Below are 24,343 nucleotides of genomic sequence, written 5' to 3'. Positions count from 1 at the left end.
TACGGCAGATACGGCAAGAAGGAAGCCGAGGCTCTCGGCCCCCTCTATCAACATGGTAGGCAGTAAAGAGCAAGTAGAATATGGCCATACCCCCGCCCCTGCCCCCTGGCCGATCCTTTCTTTGGATCTGGTATCCAGGGGGGATCCCAATAGCAATGGTGGGATTAGAGCCGTCGTTTAGCCACGTTTCGGTTAGAAACATAAGATCGAGCGTTAAATCTATTAGAAGGTCAAAGAGCTGAAACTTGTTTGTTTCTACCGACTGGGAGTAGGAAAGCCTTCAGTTGACTCCCTTCCCCGTGCTTTTGGTCTAAGTGGGCGCCGGTGTTAGACTTCTCTTTGCACTCCACACGCGTCTCGCTGCGAGGGGGAAAGGCGGCCCAATTGCAGTGTTTGCAGGCAAGGCAGCCTGCATCTGCCTGAAGGGAAAAGTGGGAGCAGCAGTTCACACACTTGCCAATATCAACTAGCCTTGCTCTGCAGTAACTTATGCGATTTATGTGATCTAGTGGAAAACCGGCAGCATTTCCAGCACAAAATGGCGGTTTCTAACTATTAGCTTGGCTGCCTCCCACTCAAAGTTCGATTCCCGCCTCCCTTCACACATCAAATTCAACACATTGCAGAGAGTTAAAATGCAAGTTTAAAAGCAGTACATAAATCTACAAAATAACTAGAACTAGTTCTGATCTGTACAAATAAGCAAATTATCAGCTAGTACTACGAGCAAAGTGCAGCTGTCTGCCACAAGCACATGTAGACAATAATATTTTCTTCAAATCTTGTATTTTCAGTGATATGACCACTGAAGGCCCTGATTTCATATTAAAAACATAGCTTTGGACTATACCATTTCCCGTTGAAAGGCAATATTCGATCCCATACCTGCGTGTCACTCAGTTTGGTGCTTAGTTTCCCTCCATGTTAAAGAAGTGTAGATGTTTCAGCACCCAGGCTAATGTGCTGCATAGCGAAATACATATAAGGTCCCAAAGGTGAGACCGATTACATTGCAAATGCTTGTTATACCTAGTGCTAGCTTTGAATTGGAAGAACCTTAGGGACTTTTCCCCACACAGAAATATCTGGAGTTTCCTGCCTAACTGCCCAGGCTCTACTGGGTCTTGAAGTCACAAAAGGCTAGTGTGAAGTTCTTTGTGTGTGTGCTAAGGCAGGGTCTTTGAAGTTCAAGTGAGTCTCTGCTCCGCTCTACCCGTGTCCTGTTAAGGTGGCCCATCCTGACAACACTTAGTCCCTCTATTGTTTGGCTGTCGGAGAGGAATATACAAAGACCAACTACACCTAGTCAGTCATGTGATCAAGGAAATGGGCTGCAGACACAAAATGGTACCAAGAAATGCCAACTTTATTAAAGTTATAAAAGTGGGGGGTTGAGCCTGTTACTAGCACCCAGACTGGGTATCTTATAAACTAATATCAACAATTTCAGTGACTAGGTGATCTAGTCAAATTATAATATTTCGCTATAAGAACCACATTTGCAATTATAGTGGCCTTGGTAATTTATTTCACACTCATTTTTTAGTTTGAAAAAAAAAACGATTTTAAACATTTATAGCATGTCTTTCTTAGGAGGGCAAATTTTTCTCTTTTTTGCATATATGCATTCACAGTGATAATTAAACATACGAAAAAATTAACATTTAAATGAAAAGGCAAAACAATTGTGAAGTAGACCAGTCCTTCAATCTAAGAACAAAGCACATGGCGGAATTTACATTTAAAATTCAATCATGTTCTACATCTTGACAGTATAAGCTTGTTGGGAATTTGTAGTGCAAGAACAGGCAATTTGCCGTGTTTCCTGATTGTTGCTAGTCTGTTCAGGTAATATCGTTCCCCAACCAGCTTGGTCAACACGTTTTGAAGCCTTTTGTAATTTCTGGGGCTCTCCTCAGTACCGGGACTTGGTCAGTGCTTTCTCCTTATTGTACACTTCTGGAGCACGCAGTGAGTTCCGTTCATAGTGGTTTCTTCAAAAGTGCAGCTATTCCGTACATGTTGAAGCAAGTTTCTGCTTGTTATGGTAGTCCTTAAACTGCACCCTTCAAACGAACTTGAATCATTCCTAACCTCCGGCAGACCGGCGTGTCTTATGAAGTGAAACACATAGATTTCTTCCCGTGGTGTAACTTCTGTGGTATTTCAGAAAAACGTGCCTTTCAGAATGAAGCATGTTCAAAATTGTAATCTAAAATCCGATTTTACAATTAAAGAGGATTTTAAATTTCAATTTCTAAGACACCAAACATGATATTACCACTTGCTCCCAAGCAAAAGTTATCATTTATTAAATGTAATCACACAACACATGTTATTCTAAGGGGGAAGTAGGCCTCACAGTAGTGAAAAATTAATTTGTGAGTTTTTTAGTACAAGGACATGTAAAACTTGAAAATTCATGTCCACATTTTTAAATAAATTGCATTGTTTAGGGCCTACCCTGGGCTGACTTATATGTGTTAAAAACGGTGTTTTGGGCTTCGCAAAGGAGTTCTGTTCAAGATGATCCTAATCAAAGCCATACGCACTGAATATTCCCGCCCACGCATGAGTACCCTGGAACATATAGAAAATGATATATAAAAACATAAATATACAGCAATTGATATATATATTTATATTATTTTTTCACAAACCAGTGCAGCCTCCAAGAAAAAACAAAGGCTAACGAATGCTCTGGAAATCTGCTTTTGCAACAATAGATTGCAGAAAACAGAAGGCCAAGAAGACACTTGAACTCTCTTTAATGGACATAAGAAAGTTGTCCTGCAAAACAGCAGGCATTGTTAGCCTATAGGCTGCATTGAAAACTCAACAGCATAAAAAATGAAAGCAATTGCAAGCATAAACTGGCACCATGCCTTTAAGGCAGCCATGACCCTCAGCTTCCGATCATGACTCCGGGCTGACAGTTAGGTCAGTTGTTTTTTCCAGCTCCTTCAGTCAGGACCCTGGAAGTCTGTTGAAGTAAGGAGTTACCTTTTTTCTGGCACAAAATTCCCTTTTTCTGTCAGACCATGCCTTCTCTTTTTGATTCTTGCCCCTCCTGTGGCAAAAGAAGACCAAAACAGATTCCCATTCTGTTTGTATCCTCCGCCTTCCTGAGTCTCATAATCCTGGGACTTGCCAACACTGCAAGAATCTTCCAAGACGCACTCTCAAGGAGAAAGAAAGAATCCAGCTTTATGGCCTCACAGAGAAGAAGAAATCCACTACCTCCAGAGGCAGATCTCCAGTGAAGCACAAGAAGAAGAGACCCAGGTCGACTTCCAAGAGTAAGGTCCCAGACTGTTCTTCTTCGGCGTCAGACTCGGCTTCGAAAATGCCTCCAACAACGAAGAAATCGCCTGTGAGAGTTTCTCTGTTGACGAGACAGCCGGCAAGGTCAACGTCGAGGAGTCGATCTCCATTGGCACTGACTCATCGCCCAAAGTCAAAGCATCGCTCTCCGTTGTCGCAGTCATTACAGTGTTCGATGTCGAGGTGAAACCCTCCATTGCCGTCAACTTGAGGCCCAACAGCGAATATTGAACCTTCCGTTTTTCCTCTTTGGCTCGCATACGGACAAAGAGATGGCCAGAATGAGCACCACAACATGGCCACTTCAAATATGAGGTAAGGTATAATTTTTGAGAATGGATGCAGCATCAGCCACTTGGTTTATTAAGGACAGTGGAAACGTTACTTAAATCTCTACTGTGGTTGGCTTTCAAGCCTCACATTCAAGTCTAATGCCCATGCTTCTCTCATGAAGCTCCTACCTTTTTGCAAGCCTTGGATCTCCAGTGACTGCATGTGACCCGTACGTAGCAAGCTCCCCACCAGTCGTAATATGTCTATTTTCTAAAATCATACTCTGCCTATCAAGTTTGTTCTCTTGCTTCCGTAAGGCTCCCTCAGACATTCTTCAGCCCTTTCTAGTTTGAGAATAGTGTTGAGAACATTTTTGTTTGAACATTCTGTTGATTAGGTTAGGATTCCTGGTTCTTGCTTGGCATTCTTTCTTTTCGTTTTGTATTGATGTACATTGCATAATGTGTTTTATTTCATTTAATCAATTTTGATTCTACAATTTTATATTTTGTTGTAATGACCAGGTTGCTATGCATATTGTTCAGTGCATTGTGAGGTGCTTAAAAAAGAGCAGTCAGTGTTTACCTTGTCGTGGGCCGTCCTACTGTAACCCACTGTATGTGCGTGACATAACATCTGAAACTCTACGCATCACAGCTTTTGGAACACTCTTGAGCCCTTCCATTTGTACCAAAGCCTGGCTGAGGGACTCTTCAATGCATCCCCTTTACCATTGCACTGCTACACTGACCTCTGTCTCTGAATTGGCCTCTCTGTGGTGCTGTTTTTGGATTTCCTCTGCTCCTGTTTATCATAAGAAGTACAGCCATAGTGTACGGGGTCTCCAAAGATTGTATCCTCCCATAGAGGAATCCAAAGACGTCACATGAACAAACCGGACCTAAGAATCCGGGCCTATAGTTAGAACGCGCTTTACAGATGGGAAACTATTTCCGCTCTCTAGATTGTGCTTCTCCTATAGAAAAGAAAACCCCTCACCACCAACCTTGGTGCAGGCTTCATCAAGGGCTGCTCTTTATCCGGACCTCATATCCGGCGGCACGGATGGGCTCCAAAGGTATAATAAGAGCTCTTGGCTGTGGGTTTACTCCCTGTTTTTTATAGAAACACAATCTAGAGATTGGCTGCCGTTCATCGTAACAAGCGGTCTACGACATTCTGCGTTGAGGAAGATGCCAGCTTCAAAACCATACTATTTTAAATTAATGACTCTGCCAAAATTGATCGTTCATTTTGTATCATCCTCTAAAGGATTAAAGAAAGGGTACACCTAAAGCCCCACCCTCCCAGAACTGTGCATCAGGGCCTCTGTACACTCTGCTCTCTTCCTCTTCTGGGCTGCCACCGTTATGAGCTTTGTTCTTCCAGATCCAATGTTGAGCGGCTTGTTGACTTGTTTCAGGGCGGCGTGGGAGGCTTGGAAGGCGAGGTGGCCCTCACTGCATTTGTGACCATCGCTCTACACCACACGATGGATGTCCACACGGGACCAGACAAGAGCAAAGTGGTAGGCACCATCGCACTCTCTTTTAGCCTGGCTAACTACCCCCTCTGCCCAACCTATGCTTTGCTCTCACTGTTTTGCCTGTGCTTGTTTCTCGGTCTAGCTCCTAGGTGTGACATCTTTCATTGTCTGTATTTTACTCCACTCTCTATCTTCCTAGAAATGTTAACACGCTAACATTGTCCATTGTCTAACAGCGAGGCCCTGCCTGAAAGGTGGGTCCATGGGGCGGCCAAGATGGCTGCTGAGGTGGTCACTGATAGGCTGATGTGGTTTAAGCACAGCAGGGTGCCTGTAGATTGGCTGCGCAGAACGCTAGCTTGAGCATGAGATGATTGGTTGATTGCCGCTGCAGCTTGGCAAGCACATCATCTGCAAGAGTGCCATGCATTGTGTAGAGTGCACAGGACATGACCGCGTGCAGGTCTACCAGCCAGGTTGCTACCAGATCACTGCAGTCAGGGTCTACACAATTAGATATCCCAGGGTTCTCCTGACTTTGAGGGTCTCTGATAATTTGCTTGTCTCTTTTTAACCTCTCAGAAATGAAAACATTGTATAATTTCACACCAAAGAGCAGACACTGAACCTCAAAGAATCTCGAGAAACTCCAAACAGGGAAAGACCCCAACCTTCTCCAGCAGGTGCAGAAGGCAGTGGAGAAGCAGGGCACGGCAGGGCAGGTGTTCAGGTTTTGAATCCACACTAGGAGAGACAGTACCAGAGTGAGTGATTTCCAAGATAAATATTAGGGACACATAACACATAAATGTCAGGCCATGCCGCTTAACGACCTGTGAAATCAAACACAGTTGTCATCCCCTATTAGGGTTCAAACCATCCTCAACTCACTGGTCTCTCCCAGTTCAGACGCTCACGTTGTTCTGGACTTCAGGGGTGGCATTTAGAGGAGAATGGAAGCGGACCTGAGAGGTTGGTCTCTGTACTGGTTGAAATAGGCCCTTTAATTACATATAAACCTGCTGTACATCGGGTTGGATATATAGAAAAAAGTATAAATTTACACGGAAATCTCAGGATAACAGCGGCACTTATCATATATGTTCCCAAATAATAACAAAATACAGAGTTGTGGTGGACCAGGGAAGAGAAAGCCAGGGGAATGAAGCTGTGAAGCAGTTTTGCCACCAGACCAGGGAGGAGAAGCAACCCTGGGGAAAACCTCTGACCAGGAGACGGCCAGAAGTGTCACTAGATGTAGGAGAACTACATATATTCAATCAGACTGCTTTGGTCCTTATATTTGTGTGCGTTCCTTCATAACAACAAGCTCCGCCTTCTCTCCTACCCTCTTCTGTAAGCATGGATACTTAAAGTGAGCAGTGGCGCCAAGTGCATGATGCTTATGCCGCAGAAATGGACGGGCACTGAGCTGACATTTCTCCAACCCCGCTCGCCCTTCAAACAAATTATTTGACATGTGACCAACACTTTCCAAGCCCTACCAGTTTTGGAGAGTTACCAGCCTGCTGTAGAGTCTCTCAAATTCCCTAAAGGCGAGACCACCTTTGCTCCATCTCCTAGATTCTCCATCGGCCCCTTTCGCACCACTGAGCTCCTTATGTAGCTGTAGCCCCCGAAGGATCTACCCAATCCACTCCTCTGGTGTTTTCAAGTTTTGAACTGATCATTGAAAACCAATGCGCTCTGATGGCAGAAGGGGCAGGAACTTGACGATGGCATTCATTGTGGCCCAAACAAACCTTCACCTGAAGTCCTAGATGTTTCCCCCGTGCGCTACAATCACCACGGAGCGGGGCGGCGTGCCTCTGCGGTGGATGAACAGTAGGAATTCATTTCAGCCTGGTGTTGATGCTTTTCTTCGGAAGGCTTGATTTTTGGTCTTTTCTTTGCAGAAGTGAGATGTCAGTCACATTGCTTTGGGTTTTCTTCTATCTATGGCTGCAGTTCTTGAATTTGTGTCCTAAGTTCAGTAGGCTGCCTCTGTAGAGCTGTGTCTGATGCAGAGGAGTTTGAGGGTTATTTTAAGTGTCTGCTACAGCAAGTACTTGGCTTGGTTTGTTAGTGTTCGGACAACTGAAGAGCAGCAACCACAAATCTTGCTGCCATGTACATAGTCCTTTCTAGAGTATTGGATTGGCCACAATCAGAGTGCGCTTAATCACCTTCTGACCCAGGATACTTGAACGAGTGCCCACAGTGGTCAGAGCGGAATGACATTTGTGGTTTCAAGCAGGAGGGTGAGTTGTTATATTGTTAAATTCAGAGATGCCGAGGGCGAAGCCAGATGAACATCATCATGAGTACTAGCGGTAGAACCACAGTATTTTACGAGTGTTTTCAGACTGCATCCTTGGTAATGAATTATTCGACCTTTGCCAGACTAAATTTGAGGAAGTTTATTGTTAATTAGTATCTTTGAGTGTGATATGTCTGGAGGTTGTTCTTTTTGTACGGCTGATGGCGGACATTGTTGTTGTGCAAGCGAATAGGGGCCCTGGTGGATCCCTGTGTAGATGGAACTGGACCCCCAGTTGCACTGCCAGGGCAGCTGCTGATCCCACAGAAGCCTGATCTGCTATGATGTGAGCAATGAAGGTGCAGCACTGAAGCTGCCTTTTCTCTATTAGCTTTTTCTCTTGTCTAATCCTCTTCCTCTGGAAATGGATCTTTGATTATGTTTTTCCATCCTACATCCGATACAACTCATCCAGTTTCTTCTGTACTATGCGTACGAGTATGGGTGCTTCGCAGCCGTACACTGTGCCCCACTCTTCTTTCCATCCTCTGCAGAGGCTGAGCATTGAGAGGGCGGCCCAGTACCTCCAGCAGAAGCTGCCCAGTTTGCAGCGTCCTTACACCGTCGCCATCTCGGCCTACGCCCTGACTCTGGTATCAGACAGCGATAGCGCCAAGATGGAGGCCCACAGCTACTTGATGGACTTCGCCACAAAGACCAAGGGTGAGTAGCCCACTGCCACCAATGTGGTAAGTAGATAAGGGGAGACTGAATGAGAGAGTGGCCACATTGCACACACCATTTGCTTCCTACAAATGACCAAGACCTAAGAATAGAAACGCTCAACCAATGAACACCCAAGGACAATAATAGTAATCGCATAATGTTTTAATATAACATTCCATATTTGTATACATTTATAGATAAAAGAGTAATGATGGCAGTATATTGAGAAATAGAAAAATGTGCAAGTTCATTTACAGGGTCACATTATCAATAGTAGATAGCAAAGGTTCCACTGTCGAAATGTGAGCGGACCGCGTAGTGCTCGTGTGTTTTAAAAGTGCAAATGATAAAAACACACGTGAGACAAAGATACACAGCAAAAGTTCTGTCTGTGGTGCCTAGTGTTGCGACTGTACAAGATGTCCACACCTGCCTGTTCGAATAGGAGTTATTCCACGGGACACAATCTAAAACCGTCATTCGTCGGTGATGTACGTGTTCGGCCCTGGTAGTTGGTTTGGGGAGTCTTCATCAGGACAAAGGTACAGACCACTTTGAGCAGCAGCCGGTGGCACAAAGAGGAAGAACAGTCTAAACAGTGTCCAGGGGCAGCCCATGGTTTGTCTGATAAGCAGTCAGAAAGCACTTAACTATTCCAACCTACAAGAAATCCAGCTTCATCTGCAAAAATCAGACACCAATGACAGGCAAAGTAGAAAGCAGTCAATGTCATGCATGCAGCCTCGCAGGGAACTGGCTTACTGGAACATAGTCTTTCGTGCAATGAGCTGAAGGGCGTGGAAATTGAAGGAGTGAATCAACCGCAGGAACATTTAACCAAAAAGATTAAAATGTACAAAGGTGCTTTGGTGATCTACACAGAGAGACTTACACAATGAATGAGAAAACTGGGGAAAGAAAACAGAGAGAGAGATCAATCCTCGCCTTCGCGGCGGTAAAGGAGCACCCTCCGTGAACTCTCTGAGGGGAGACAATCTTTTCTGACCGCCTTCCATTGATAAACTGAAAATGTTTATTGAAAACATCAAGTTGTAGTCAGGCATAGTTGCCTTACTCGAAATAGAATCTGTCCCTGTCGGTGATGCATCTGGTACATATTTAATTTTTGGGGTAAAAAGCCAGCTTGTCTTCCAAACTGAGGGTGGGGATGTTCTGTATCAAAGATTGGGTGTAAACTAAGTCAGACAATATTTCATGACATTGAGAAAACATATCTGAAGGGATTTTGTTTCAGGAGTCTGTTCTCTGGGGAGAACAATGACTGTCAAGCTTATGTAATAACGAAAGTTTAGTCAAAACAATATTGAAACTGACTTATTGTAAGCAGGACGTGTCTTTATATAAAGAGATACGTATAGTGTTGAAACAGGCCAACTAAGAACTTTCACCGTGTCATTCATAACCATTTAATATTGCTCTCCCAGGGAGCAGAGACAGCATAAGTAATAGGTGTGAAATGGCGCTAATTCACGATAGAGGTAGACGGACAGAAAGGGATATTGTGTCCTTAGTTGACTGAAAAGGGTTAAGCTTCTGTTCTTGACCGTTGACTGGAAGCTGGAATTTGCACCCCTTTCCCTGCTAAGGCTGAAGGTCTCTCAGATGTCAATAATAAATGTCTTAGTTTATTGCAATGGAAGATATCGCTGTATAGTGGCAGATGTTAAGATCAGTGTCACCGGTACATGCATGTGTATGACGGTTTGGGATGGACTGGTCTCATGAGAAGCCGGGTCAGAATGACTGTGCATAGTCGGAACCTCTGTCTAGAGTGGCCGAAGACCACTTGGTTTGACAGCTACTGAAAGTGATTATGGGTGGTCTACACTCTTTGCAAGCGTTCCTGATGTAACGCCTTAAGTTGCCAAAGGTATGCACAGATGCTCTTTGCTTCAGCACAGGATCCAAGCAAGACCTTGCCACGGGGCCTCACATGGCCATAACAGGTATGAAGCTGCCTGTCTTCCCTGTTGGAGGGGGCCTTGCCTTGCATTTCAGGATGGACCGTCTCCATGACAAGGCGGCCAGTACTAATTTTCCCAAGGTTTGCTCTCAGTCTGGAAACCAATTACTTGTATTTATTTGTGTCACGGTTCTAATCATCATGAATTCCACCCTCACTGAGTCTTGCGAGATGAGCCAGGGTGATAGAGCCTAGAAAAACCGCCCCAGGGACTCTCCTTCCCCACTGTGTAACTCTGCCTTCTGGCTTTCTTCTTCTGCTAGCTCTGCAGTTCTCTTTCACTCACAGACCTTTCCATTGACTCTTAGTCACTGCTCACTTCTCTGTCACTGGCTCTTCGAAGACTAGCCAAACCATACTTCCATTCACTTGTCTTTTCAGAATGTATTTGTTTGCGGTTCTCTACTTTTCTTGGTCTCTACCGCTCAGTTCCATTTTCTGTTCTCTCATTGTCATATCCCACCCTTGCTGTCATTCTCTTCTTGGTTCCATTTTGCCTCATTGTCAGGGCAAGACTAGGCGGCCGCCTAGGGCGGCAAAGGGGGAGGCCGGCAAAAAACATGAGTTTGGGAATCCCTTTCAACAATTCGACATGACGTCACTTTCGGCGCCACAGGCGGGGGCCGTGCGCGCCCCTAATAGCCTGATGAAAAATTCCCGCCCGCGGCACTGCTGAGTCACTTGCTGAAGACTGCAGCCATGCCTGACGTCACCCTGCCAAGGTACTTGTGTGCAAGACATCGCAGCGAACTGCTAATGTGAGGCGAGCGTGACCTCTACTTGACCTACGACCTACCACAGGAAACCCCAGACTCCGGTGAGCCTGTTATCTTTTACCAATCCCTGTGAGTGTAGCACTGCACGCTCGTAATAACTCAGTGTTTCATAGCTTTTTTCATTTAGCGCGTGGCCACTTTCTGCTGCCTCTGACATCGGCCCCTGTCGCCGGCCCCCGTCTTCGTGTGCACCAAAATGATAGCTGCACTGTAAGCGCGCAATGCGTGCATGTCTCAGCAGGCTTGAGGACTGGTAGTTCATGTGTGTGCTAGACTACCATACTACAGTGAATATTACCCGAAAAACGCTGCCAGCATACCTGTCACTTTCAGCGCCCAATGGGGAGACACTTTACTAGGGCAGTACCGCGAGCTGGCGGAACTCGAAGTTTAGCTGCAGTGTGTACGCTGTTTGCACTACAGCGGGGGCAGTGTAATAGATCCTGCGGTCCTCTCCGGCTCACCCAACCACTTCTGCACGGGCTAACTCAGACTCCCCGTCGAGGGCTGGAGCTTGCTGCCTGGCAGCCTGTAGCATATGGAGCCGCTTGCTGCTGGCTTTCGGCTGCTTCCTAGCTTAAACATCCCACCGCAGATTCTTGACAGATTCTTGACTTTGACTGAATCAATGGTATGTGACATAGATTTGAGCGCTGGCATGTTTATCACATTATTATTTTAGCATCACAATAAGCCCAGATCAAAACCTGTGATCAATTAAGCTGCTCCTGTCGGAGCTGCTCCACAGGCTTTCCTCGTGTGCTGTTCAACATATGAAGGAGAACAACATGATCCGGATCACAATCCGAACGCGGGCTCTGCCTGCAGCCCCCACGCAAATCTAGTAGTGCCTCGCCTTCCGTTTTAAGTGCTGGCAAGGCACTCCAGACAGTCACTACTATGCACATGCAGTGTAGAGATTCCAGGTTAAAATGGGCTGTTTGGTTCTTTTTACTGAGCTGCCCAAGGCTGTGGTGTTGGCAAGATGCTTTTTTTATCCCCCTGGGGTCTACATCAGAAAACAACTGAAGGGCCTCCTCGCAGTCAGTGGAGCCCCCCCCCCCCCATCCCAAACATACCTTCGGTCCCAAGCAGCCGCTCTGATTCCGACCTCAGGTCATTGTCCACCAGTCTACGCTGCAGTAAAAAGGGCAAAGCGGCCACTGTAACTGGCAGTTGAAGTTCTCAAGGAGTGCTGAACGATTGCTGAAGAATAACTCATCACATCCGTGACACTGACGCAGCACCTGTTTACATTTCACACGTTTTACTCTAAATTGCATTCCTGAAGACTGTGATGTTTCTGTAGATTTTAACAATGCACTGACACGGTGTGCTTACAGGCCATTTCAGAGAGATGCTGGCAGAGAAAGAATGAAAGAGTATAGAGAGTGAGAAACTGCGGAGGAGTTAGCCTGGATGACAGGGGGAGAGCGATGGTAGTAAAAGGGAGGGGGTAGCATTTTTCAATTCTCGCCTAGGGCTGCAAAACACCTAGAAACGGCCCTGCTCATTGTCTCTTTCTCGCGCCTAGATGGCCGGATGCTGTACTGGGAATCGAAGGAGGCAGACAGGCTGCACTCAGAGACCAAGAAGGACCGCGTGCCAAGTGCTTCCGCCATCACAGTGGAAGGGACCGCCTTCGCCCTGATGCACGTGCTGCTTCGGAATGACATCCCGACAGCCAATCAAATCGTCAGGTGGCTGACGGAACAGCAAAACTACGGCGGGGGATTCAAGTCCACACAGGTAAGGATTCCTCTCAGTGTGGCCCAGGGCCTTCCAGAAGCTTCTGTGGGGCCTGGGTCACAAACGTCATGCGGGGCTCCTCTCTGGTTTTCTGGCAGCACAAGCACCTCGCTCAGAACAGAAACACTGTCCGGGGAACTATTTGGAGGTTGCCGCAGCGAATGGCGCCACATACTAGAGGCGGTCATCACCTGCCTCATTCCGATATATAAACACATTAAGCCTTACAGGCCTTCGAATGTTTGGGGTCAGGGGCAAACAATCCCAGCTGAGACCCCGATGCATGAAACACTGAAAAGTAACAGCCAAACAGAGTGATGAGATTGAAAAGAAAACTTTCTTATTTAATATGGTGTGTTCAGCAGGGATGTGCAAAGCTTTTATTATGTGAGTAGCTTTGCATGTCAGAGTTATCGACTGCTTTCAGCTCTTGAAGCTTCTTGCTTTCCCTTCCTTAGTGTTAGTTGGCACCAAAAGTGGATACACTGTTCTTATGAATACTGTGAAACTGTATTATGTGGGTTTGCAAGTTTACATCTTGCTTTGCTTCTCCTTGGAGAAAGTATTTCAGAGAACACTTGAATGCATGCAGAAGCAGTATAGAGCCCTGACTTTCGCAGGAAAGCTTAGCTTGTGTGCAAATTAGTGACCTTTGAATATTGTTTGCAAGAAATACGGAAATGTTTCAATAAAAAAAAATTGCAACATCGCTCAACCTTTAGCTATAGCCTATGTTGTGATTGGCAGAGGCTCCAGTCAAACAAACATTATGGCTGTCAGATATTCTAATTTGTTGCAAACCAACTCTGCGATTGTTAACGGTGTAACTACTGAGTACAAGCTTAGGATGCCTTCGTCATAGGAAGCCTACATCACTGCTAAATCATAGATGGGACAGATGGGTAGTGAGTCCATTTCTTGACGTGATTATTCATTGAGGGGCTTTATTGGTCTTTGGATCTTTCTGGGTGGGCAGCTGTTCACTTCAACTTTTGAATATCGCCAGGTGTCAGACTGGATCCGGAAACCTTTGAGCAGTACCTCTGGGCGCTGGTAGGTGGCACCTTGCACCTCTTCACTGATGCTGTTCCGCTTAGGAAATGATGTGTGGGTTCAATATAGGTGCCACTCCTGCACATTAATATCGGTCCTTTCTTAACGGGCCACCAGACATGGATCCGGAGTTACCGCTCGTACCTTAGAGATCTATTTACCTTGGAAATATTGCAGTGTGCAAGAGAAAATCTTGCCTCCCAAAACGACATGTTTTAAACCTTGCAAGAAATGTTGCAAGCAAATGTTCTTTCAACCTGACTCCAGGAGTAACCCATCCCCTTGAAGTTAGCCTCGTGGCCTCGGTCACAGGTGTTTCTTGCCCTTCCTCCTTTTCCCTTGAGAGTCATGAGCATGGAGGTGGAAAGTCTGCTGCCATAGGTCGTTGTTGCTGATTGTGCTTGTCCAGTGGATTTGGTGAATTGTCCTCAGACAGGTGTTGATGAAGGTCTGGGCTTTGTTGGGGGATGGTTACTGTTGTCCTCCAAGTTTCTGCTCCATACAGAAGTACTGATTTATGTTGGTGTTAAAAAGCCCGAACTTGGTTTGCAGCGATAGGTCCTTTGAGCTGAATGAAGGCAGCTCTTGCTTTGCCGATTCTTGCCTTGAGGTCGGCATCTGTGCCGCGCTCCTTGTCTATAACCCTGGCCAGGTAGGTGAAGGCCTGCTCTTCCAGTGCATCATCTGCAAGAGTGACTGCAGTTTGGCTGGTCCTGGTAGTCTTCAGGATCTTGGTTTTTCCCCTGTGGACATTGAGGCCAGGTTGTGCTGATGTCGCTGCCACGTTGTTAGTCTTCTCTTGCATCTGTAGATGGGTAGGGGGAAGTCGGGCCAGGTCATCTGCAAAGTCCAGGTCGTCAAGCTGCTTCCAAGGTGTCCACTGGATCCCATTTCTTCTCCGTGCTGTGGATGTCTAATGATCCAGTCTATGGCCAGTAGGAAGAGAAAAGGCGAGAGCAAACAACCCTGGCAGACTCCAGTCTTGGACGTAATTTGGAAGTAGTCAGGGGTCACAGCTGTGGCCTCTAGCTTGTTCCCTGCTACTCCTGGCACTTCCTATGCAACCCCCGGCCTTAGAAGAGGTTTTGCCCCCTCTGAGGCCGGGGTTCATAAAGGAAGTACCAGGAGTAGCAGGGAGCAAGCTAGAGCTCACATCTGCGACCCCTGACTACTCCCAAATGACGTCCATGACTCGGGTCCTCACTTGGAAGGCTTCCATGAGTTGGCCTTGCAGGTCATTCCCTTGCAAGAGTTCCTGATGATTCTTACGAGTACATCTGGCGCACTGCAATGGTGGAGGACGTGCCAAAGGGTCTACCTGTCCACTCTCTCAAGTGACTTCTAGTCTTCAAATTTGACATAGAGGGGGGAGTTCCATTACATTGACTGCTCAATGATGATGTGCAGTGTTGCAGTCTGGTCTGTGAAGGATCTATCTTTGCAGAAGCCAGCTTGCTGGTCTCGCAACTGATCTCTGACTTTTTCCTTCATTCTGTTCAAGATGACTCTGTTAAACACTTTGCTTGGGGTTGATAGAGGAGTTATCACAATGTAGTTTGTGCAGTTACTCAGGTCGCCTTTCTTGGATGAGGTATCTCTCTTTACAGGCTGATGGCATCTTTTCCTCCTCCCAAAACGTTCAAAACCTGGGGTAGAGCATATCTACTGATATTTCAATGTCTGCATTCAGTGCCTCTGCAGGAATGTTCTAAGTTCTGCTGCCTTTCAATTTCTTAGATGTTTGATGGCTTGCTGTATTTATTCCTTGGTTGGTCTGCTGCAATCAATTAGCAAGTCCTTGTCAGCTGGCTGAATGTCTGGTGGAGACTGTGACACAAGTTTGTTCAGCAGTTCTTCAAAGCGCTCCACCCATCTACGTTGTTAGACTTCGTTACGCATGATTGTCTTGCCAGCTTTGTCTTTAACAGGTCTTCCAGGCTTGCTGTATGTGACGGAAACTTTCTTTGTTATGTCATCGAGTTCTTTCAAGGTTCCATGGCTTGCTGCTTCCTTGGTCTGTGGAAAGACCATCGATAAATCTTCACTTGTCTGCTCTTAAGCTTCTCTTTGCTTCCTTATTGGTTTTGGTGTATTCACCTTGAGCTTTCGCTTTTTCTTCTCTAGTTCGGCTGGCTTTGACTGCAGCTTTCTTTTCCTTTCTTTCTTGAATTTTGCAGAGAGTCTCGGTGGAAATCCATTATTTCTGCTGGTATTTCTTGGGATCCAGTACCTTCTGGCAGGCTGATATCACTGTTTCTTTGATCTTCTCCCACAGATTTTCTTTCGGGTCTCTCGTCCTCTAGTTCCTGCAGGACATGAAACTTGTTACTAAAGGTGACTGAGTATTCACTCCGTTTCTGTGCATTTTTGAAGACGGTGGTGTCATATCTCTGATGTTGGTTTGTCGGTTCCATCCATGGTTTCTTCAGCTTTAGCTTTAGCCTAGACATGACAAGGTGATGGTCTGATGCCACATCTGCTCCTCGCATCACTCTCACATTCTGCAGGGACCTCCAAGTCCAAGGTTCGGTCTCATTCCTGTTCCAGAAGTCTCAAGGGTCGATACTGAGGTTGATTATCATCGTGCTGTGGTAAATATTTCTCCTTTACCGGGACTGAATTTGATACAGAAACATTATAAAATAGCTCAGTAAAATGAGAGGCAGAATCCGTGATATTAGAGTTTCGGAATGGACTTTATTCCAATAAGCGATTATAATCGGATGCCTCAAGTTCCATCACCACGGGGGTTCAGGAAGTGAAGTACATACTTTATTGACAAGAAGTAACTTTTATAGTCCATACATTATAATGAAGTGAATATAGTAGGCGTAACAATTGATAAGGACATTGACGTTTGGTTTGCGTAACCGAAAATGGGTGTAATAATGAGTAAAAAGGAACATGATTGGTTGTGATGTCATGTATAGGTGGATCTATAAGATAATACTTGGCATGGATGCGCGCGCAGCAGTATGACGTGTAATTGACGTGTAACTAGGGGGTGACGGGGACTTGAAATTTAGCTCTATATGTGGAGACAAGAAGTCTGGGGGGTCAAGTCAACCTAATCCCAAATCATATCTAACATCCTATGTTTAAAGAACTATGTTATCCATAAAAGAAGGACTCTCGGACAGAATCTATTCTATACTGACTGTGCGTGTACAAGCGTCTAAGTGTCTACACTGAATGCGAGGGGGTAGGAATATTCCATGGTAACAGGGCTATGAATTACTTGCATGAGGACAGAGAAGATGGGCCTTTTTGCTTGGTAACTGGAGGAATGTTTACTTAAACTACTAGGCAGGAATGCATCGGCTGAGGGGGAAGCAGATAATTCGAAGGTGAAATACAGTTCTTGGCAGAGAGTAGGCTGATGTCAGGCTTCGTGAGCCGCGCAGAGAATGAGACAAAGTTCATGGTCACAGATGCAGGCTCGGACTGGAGTTTTCAGAGGCAGAAGGCAAGAGGAGTTTTGATGACAGAATCAGGGCCTACTTGCCTGGACTGTAAAGTGGCATAAGTGAGCCATATAAAGCCGGTGGCCTTTCATATTTAAGAATGGAATATCCGGCCTATTCATGGCGGATCTGGCAGAGGACATGTTGACAGTGGGCATACATGTATTTGCGTCTTCATAATTGGAACTGGAGGGAACATACATGTACTTGTGACATGCACATAGAACCGTTGGGGTCCAAGATAGGGGACATAACTGACCAGAAAAATCCACATTTCCACATTCCCTCCTTGTCCCCTCCTTGCCCTTCAAGAGATATCAATCTTCATCAATCCATTGATCTGTTCATATAGCATCATTTGTTCTTCTTTCTTCTTCCGGGATCTTGAATGAAAATCTTGATGTGGGATACACGATGTGGCACACAGACCACAAATCGCTGGTCCACATTGTAGACATAGACAGCAACTGAATAGTATGAGAAGGCCAATACCTAGGAAGGATAGAACTCTCCATCCCCAGGCTGATACCGCATTCCAAAACCAACTGGACCAAGTCCAAGTGCCTGGGTTCTGGTGTATCTGGCTTACAATCTTATGAAGGCGAGTGATGGCTTTATATACAGATGGCGAATTTTCTGGTATGAATACGCAACAGCTTGATCCGATGACCCTACAAGCTCCGCCCCTATCAGCCAGGATGACGTCAAGGACAAGACGATTTTGAAGCACAACAATCCGCATAGCAGACTGCTCTTCCGTTAAATTGCCTAAGGCGGAAATAGTCTCATTCACTACTGCTTCAAGGGTTCTAGTTAATCTACGTATCAGCTTACTATTAGTAACAGTACCTATATAGGGAAAGATGCCTTTATTAAAATCTACATACTTGTCCCATGCCGTCTCAGTGTAATCGACAATGGGGAGATCTCTCCGTTCTCTGTTGTGTACTAAATGAATATTTCTGTAATAATCAGGAGGAGCTAGGAAAACAGGTGGCAAAAGGAATGCAATGTAGCAGGTACCATCCCAATCTAGGGGTAGACGCATATATGCAGTCTGACCACATATAAAGTAGGAGTGGCGAGAAGCTCTGAATGAAGATTTTCCTCGATCACTGAATTCTACCATAGTAGTGCATTTACTATGGCCCATATGTATGGAACCAACCTTTCTTACACACAATTCACCTTTTGCTGGGAATACTGACATGGTGGGTAAGACTAGCTCAACTTCGGATACGACATTTAGAATCATGAGATTAGGTGTAAAATTACCTAATCCATACACTTCATTTTCTAGATCAGTTCCTGTTCTTTTGGGGCGACCCTCCTTGTCAGGGTAGCAGACTTTGAGTAAAACTAGGTTCAGGTTTCCCCATATCCAATGGTTTTGGTAAACTGCTGTGTCTGAGTCTATGGAATTAATTAAACTAAACCATGCTCCACAGGAGCCATTATGTGTAAATGGATGTGGAAAGAAAGGCAGGACTCCTTCATAATTCTGATAGGGAGGGAGTCGGCCACACACCCAACAATTGGTGGCATTACTAGTCTGATGGGAATGATGTAACATACTAATGAAAGTGTTATTGCGCAGCGCAAGTCTATAAGACAATTCATGCGGAGGTAAGTCACTAAAGGAATGTTCAGCAGCAACATTATAAACATGTCTAGAAATAGGGTAATATATGTGCAACAACATACTTGTAATAATTATTAAAAGACTCAATAAAAACAAAATTAATAATGTCACTATGCAGTGGCTACGCAGTGATTTACAATACGCCTGTCGTTTCAACATTTTTCGGGTATTTTCTCTACTCAGGTCCAAGGGATACATGTCAGAGACAATTCAACCGCTTCACCTTGGAGAGGACTTAAACAATCAAATTGCTCGACTGGTTGGGCCTAAGCTTTAGTTTATAATTTTCAGATTTGTTAGGTTCAACAAAAGGGAGTTTTGTATCAGTCTGTGAGGGAGTGCAGGGCACAGTGTCTATATCCGAAGATAGTCCATGAAATTTCTTGATGTGGCTTGAATGAATCCAGCCCTTGCGGCCCTCGATCTTCACGGCTGTTCTTGTGGTCAACAGGACCAACTTGGGTGCTTTCCACCTGGGCTCCAGCTGAGTCTTTCGGTCGAAATTCCTCACAAAGACAAGATTACCCGGAACAACGTCATGGGGTTTCACCTCAGTGTTGTCGGGAAAGGCTGCAGCTACCTGTGAACGAGAAGATTGTAGTGCAGACATCAAGGAAGCCAAGTAATCTGTCAGCATATTACAGTCAATATCAGTTATTTTGCGTGGTATAGGCGTCCCCCACATATTCGGTGGTCTACCGAAGATCACCTCATACGGGGATAGCCCTGTTCTAGAGTGTGCTACCATTCTCATGTAAAAAAGTGCAACTGGTAATGCTACTATCCAGTCGACCCCTTTCTCTCTGCATATTTTGGACAGTCTGATTTTCAGTGTCTGATTATGTCTTTCTACGAGACCTGCTGCCTCGGGATGTCGGACACAGTGGAATTTCCACTGATATCCTAGCAGAAGTGAAACGTGTTTCATTAATTCGGATGAGAACGGCTGGCCGTTATCTGAGTAGACAACACGTGGTAAACCGTATCGTGGGAAGAATTCTCGAACCAACTGTTTGGCAGTAGTCGGGGCAGTGTAATCTGAAACCGGGTACGCCTCTGTCCAACGGGACAGAGCGCAGACAACTACGAGAACATATTTGAATCCTCGACATCGTTCCATCTGGATATAATCCATCTGTAGGACTTCAAAAGGGTGATCAGGAGGATGAAATCCACCCTGTTCTACGGGAACACTTTTTCCTGGGTTGAACTGGCAACAGATCATACAGGTACGGACCTTTTGTTTTGCTGCTGCTCGTAAATGTTTATTGAACCAAATGTGTTGAATGCTGTCTAGCATAGCTTTTTCTCCTAGATGTGCTGGACTATGTGTAGTGTTAATTACAACTTGGACCATTGAATCAGGAAGGAACCATACAGACTTTTCCTTCATCATCCATCCTTGGTCCGTTTGGATCCCTCCTAACTCGGTCCATTTCTTTATTTCGTCTGGTGTAGCATGTGTCTGTATGTCAATTACGTCAAGAGTAGGATCTTTAACGGTCATACAATGTGTCGATGTCGGGACTATTGTCTTTGTCATGTCGGGGGTCTGAGTTTGAGCAGTCAGTTTAGCTGTTCTGTCGGCTAGATCATTGCCTTGGGAAATGATATCAGTAACCTTCGTATGAGCCTTACATTTCATAATTGATATTTCAGTGGGTAGATGTATTGCATCTAATAATGCATGAATGAGGGGTCCGTGCTGAATGTGGGCACCGTGGGAAGTTAAATAACCTCTCTCTCGCCACAGCACGCCGAAGTCATGTACAACTCCGAATGCATAACGTGAATCAGTGTATATGTTGACTTTTTTATTCGTGGCTTGAATACAGGCTTGTGTCAGAGCGATGAGCTCTGCGGCTTGAGCTGACAAAGTATTTATACGATTAGTTTCAATGACTTCAGTATCTGTTGTGACTGCATAAGCGGCTACTAACTCTCCTGTACTTGTTCTCATGCATGAACCATCGACATAAAATGTCAAGTCTGGATCTGACAATGGAACATCGGTCAAGTCTTGTCTGGGTTTTGTCGTTACAGTAATAACTTCAATACAGTCATGGGCTAGTGGGTCTGTTCCGGTTACTGGCAAAAGTGTGGCAGGATTCAATGTGTTACAGCGTCTTATTTCTATATGTGGCTGAAACAATGTAAGTTCATATCCTGTAAGTCGCGCTATAGTCAAGTGTTGTGTTTGCGTTCTATTTACAAGAACCTCTACTGCGTGGGGTACTTGAACTGTCAATGGATGTCCTAACACTATGGCATCGCTTTGTCTGATTGCTAAAGCTGTCGCTGCTACTGATTTCAGGCACGCAGGCAAAGCCTGAGCTACGGGATCTAATGTACTAGAGAAATAGGCACATGGTTTGTGTGCTCCTGCTTGATCCTGTGTGAGTACTGACAAAGCAGTACCTTCGCGTTCTGTAACAAAGAGTGTAAACTGTTTTTTGTAACATGGCGTTGCTAAAACGGGTGCTTGACATAAAGCTTTCTTTAGGCTTTCAAAAGCTTGTGTGTGTTCCTGAGTCCAAGGGAGAACAGTCGATGTGGCTGCCTCCTGTGTTGTCAATTGAATGAGTGGTTTTGCTAGAAATGCATACTGCGGGATCCACTGTCTACAGTATGAAGTGAGGCCTATGAAAGCCCGCACCTCCTTTTGTGTCTTGGGTATTGGCATGTTAGTTATTAACTGAATGCGGTCGGGTGTAAGCTGCCTTCCCTCCTTGTCCAGCGAGTGTCCAAGATAAACAACTTGCTGGACACAGAATTGCAGCTTAGAAGGGGACACCTTGTGCCCTTTTTCGGCTAGAAATTGTAAAACTGTCAGTGATGCTTTCTCACATTCAGGTTCGCTTCTTGCGGTGATCAACAGATCATCGACATATTGAAGCAAGGCAGTGTTAACTGGCATGTGGATACTGTCAAGTTCTCGTTTCAGTGCTTGGCTATAGATGCTGGGGCTTTCTGTAAATCCTTGAGGTGCGTGTGTGAATTTAAAGCTACGTCCATTCAAACTAAATCCGAACAAATATTGGCTTTCCGGATCTATTGGGACGCTGAAAAAGGCGTTTTTGAGATCAATTACAGTAAAGAATGTTGCTTCGGAATCAATAGCTGTCAATAATGACGAGATATCTGGGACCACAGGAAATTGTGGCACAATGCATTTGTTTAACTCGCGCAGATCAATAACCAATCGATATACTGGCGGCGCTGTAGGATCTGTTCGTTTAAGAATCGGTATTATCGGTGAATTACATATATTGGAGTCTGTTTCCACAACTACTCCTTGGGCAATGAGTTCGTCAATGATTTGTAGTAAAGCCACTACAGCATCTGGTGGTAACTTGTATTGTCGCATTCGTGGTAGCACCACTCCTGCCTTTAGTGTGACTCGATATGGTGTAATATTCATGCAACCAACATCAGTAGGGCCTTGTGCCCATAGACGTGTAGGTAAGGTCTGCAGTCGGGGATCCATGTCTCTAGATACATAGTGACCTTTAAAATCACGTAAAAACAATCTTACTCCTTCCGGAGAACAACATATTATAGCTCCTAGAGCTTTTAACGTTTTTATTCCTAATAGATTTTCTGGACATGATTTAGTAAGCAATAAATCTGTAGTTCGGGTCAAAGGTCCTATCGTAAGTGGCAGAGGTTGTGACACTTCATTAACAATAGGTTTTCCTGAAAAACCAAGGGAAATATTCTGTGAGCCTGAGAGGGGTGCCCCTGGAACTTCACTACGTTTTATAGTTGTTCGACTTGCCCCTGTATCGAGTAAAAATTTTCTATCTTGACCTAATAATTTACTATGTACATAAGGTCCTTCTTGATCTACAGGAATCTCGATAAGGGGTAAGTCAACTTCCCTCTCTAGGCTTGTTCATGCGTAACGCTGATACTCGGGATATTCATACTGTGCGGTCTGATACATTTGTCGTGTTGTTGTCTGTGTGGCAGCAGCAGGCAACGGTGGTGCAGCTGGCACAAACTGTATTGGCTGTTGTGCGGCTGGCATGGCCTGGGCATGCTGCATAGCTCCTTGTTCATTCTGATCTTGTCTTAGTGGCCGTGATCTTTCTTGTGTTTTACCTATGGCGATATTATGTTTTAAAACTGGACAATCGTGTACGTAATGGCCTGGCTTTTTACAATAATTGCATGTCCCCTTTACAGGTCCTGCTGAATCGGAATGTGTCATACCCTTTTTATGTCCTTCAGCTGGAACTGTCTGGGAAACTAGCATTTTCATTTTCGTGTCTTTCATGCGTCTGTGTTCATGTTCTTGTTCCTCTTTAATTCTATTGTGGTGGTACTGTAACATTTGTAACATTTGTGTTGGAGTGTTACCTTGCCAGGTACTCTCGAATTTTAATACTCTATTCTTTACTGGGGGCAGAGCATTTTCTACTAATTTTGTTACAAACAGATGTGGGTATGATTCGCTACTTGCTTTTATGCCACTATTTATACCAAAACATTTTTCAAATCGGGCATAGTAATCACTAGTGTCTTCATCTTGCTTCTGCTTACAGGCTGAAATTGTACCCCAATCTTCCTTTTTCGTAGTTAATAAACGTGGCAGTACCTGTACTAGTAGACCTGGTAGTGCTTTAGTTTTGTCCCCAAGCCCCGAACCTGGACCTCTGGCCCTTTCTTCTGCTTCTAATGCTGACCATTCTATCTTTTGATCACCTATCTCCCACTCTTTTTCCTTGAGTTTCTCATAAATGCCAGCAGGCATCAACACCTTTAATATTGTCATAATGTCGGGGTAGGTATACTCTCCCATGAGTAACATGTCTTTAATTTCTCGGTGAAAACCCGCTGGGTCTTTGTCATGACTGGGTACCACTTTCTTCATTTCTAACAATTCTATTTTCGATATGGGCGTATATACAAATACGCGTTTAAACTGATTGTCCTCACCCTTTATTGGGTGCACTTCTCGTAAGGGATTCTGTCTATCTATGTGATACGTAGTTCTTTCCTTGACGGACAATGGAACATGTTCTGAACATACAAAAAGAATATACTGCTTTCTTGATTCTAGAATTTCTTTAATTAATTCAGTACCTGGACCTCTCCATTTATTCATAAGTAATTCAGTCAGTATGTCAGGCAAGGGACCAGGGTCCGAATGCTGACTCCGATATAGTATAATGAGTTGTTGAATCATATAAATCCCAGCTAACCTTTGTTCATCTGGGGTAAGATTCAAAAATGTGCGTACTATTGTATCATCACTATATTTTCCGGGACTGTCCACCCAATGGACAGCTGCCCTGGCTAAATCTTGTTCATCCATAGAATCGAGGAAATGATAACCCCTTCGTTCTCGGAGTAGTTTGTCGGCGGTTTGGAACGAATGCTCGTTAGACCTTATGTTAATTATAGGTATTTGAAAATTCCTGTTATTATCTGGACATATCGGACGTATTGGGTCAGTATGACATCTAGTCTGATTCCTATTACAAGATCTTCCTCTACCTACATAGGCTATGGTGTCTGACTGTCCTGTGGGCAGTCCGGACCCTTCTTCCTCGTTTTGTTCGAACTCGTCTACCTCTAATCGTTCTTCGTGTAGGCGTTCT

The 24,343-nt window shown here is 44.9% G+C and overlaps 1 protein-coding gene across 1 annotated transcript in view; it reads left to right on the top strand.

Annotated features, from left to right (window-relative positions):
• LOC146869242 (complement C4-like) overlaps positions 1-24,343 on the top strand; it is a 550,923-nt gene that overhangs the window by 397,224 nt on the left and 129,356 nt on the right. The window contains exons 27-29 of the mRNA XM_085646117.1: positions 5,021-5,125; positions 7,898-8,066; positions 12,364-12,578. Of these exons, the coding sequence (XP_085502243.1) occupies positions 5,021-5,125; positions 7,898-8,066; positions 12,364-12,578 (489 nt within the window). The remainder of the gene's footprint in view (positions 1-5,020; positions 5,126-7,897; positions 8,067-12,363; positions 12,579-24,343) is intronic.

The sequence above is a fragment of the Triturus cristatus genome, chromosome 1_1, assembly GCF_964204655.1.
Source record: "Triturus cristatus chromosome 1_1, aTriCri1.1, whole genome shotgun sequence".
Classification (NCBI taxonomy): Eukaryota; Metazoa; Chordata; class Amphibia; order Caudata; family Salamandridae; genus Triturus; species Triturus cristatus.
Note: the sequence above shows the minus strand (reverse complement) of the source record. Positions and strands in the feature narration are given on the sequence as shown.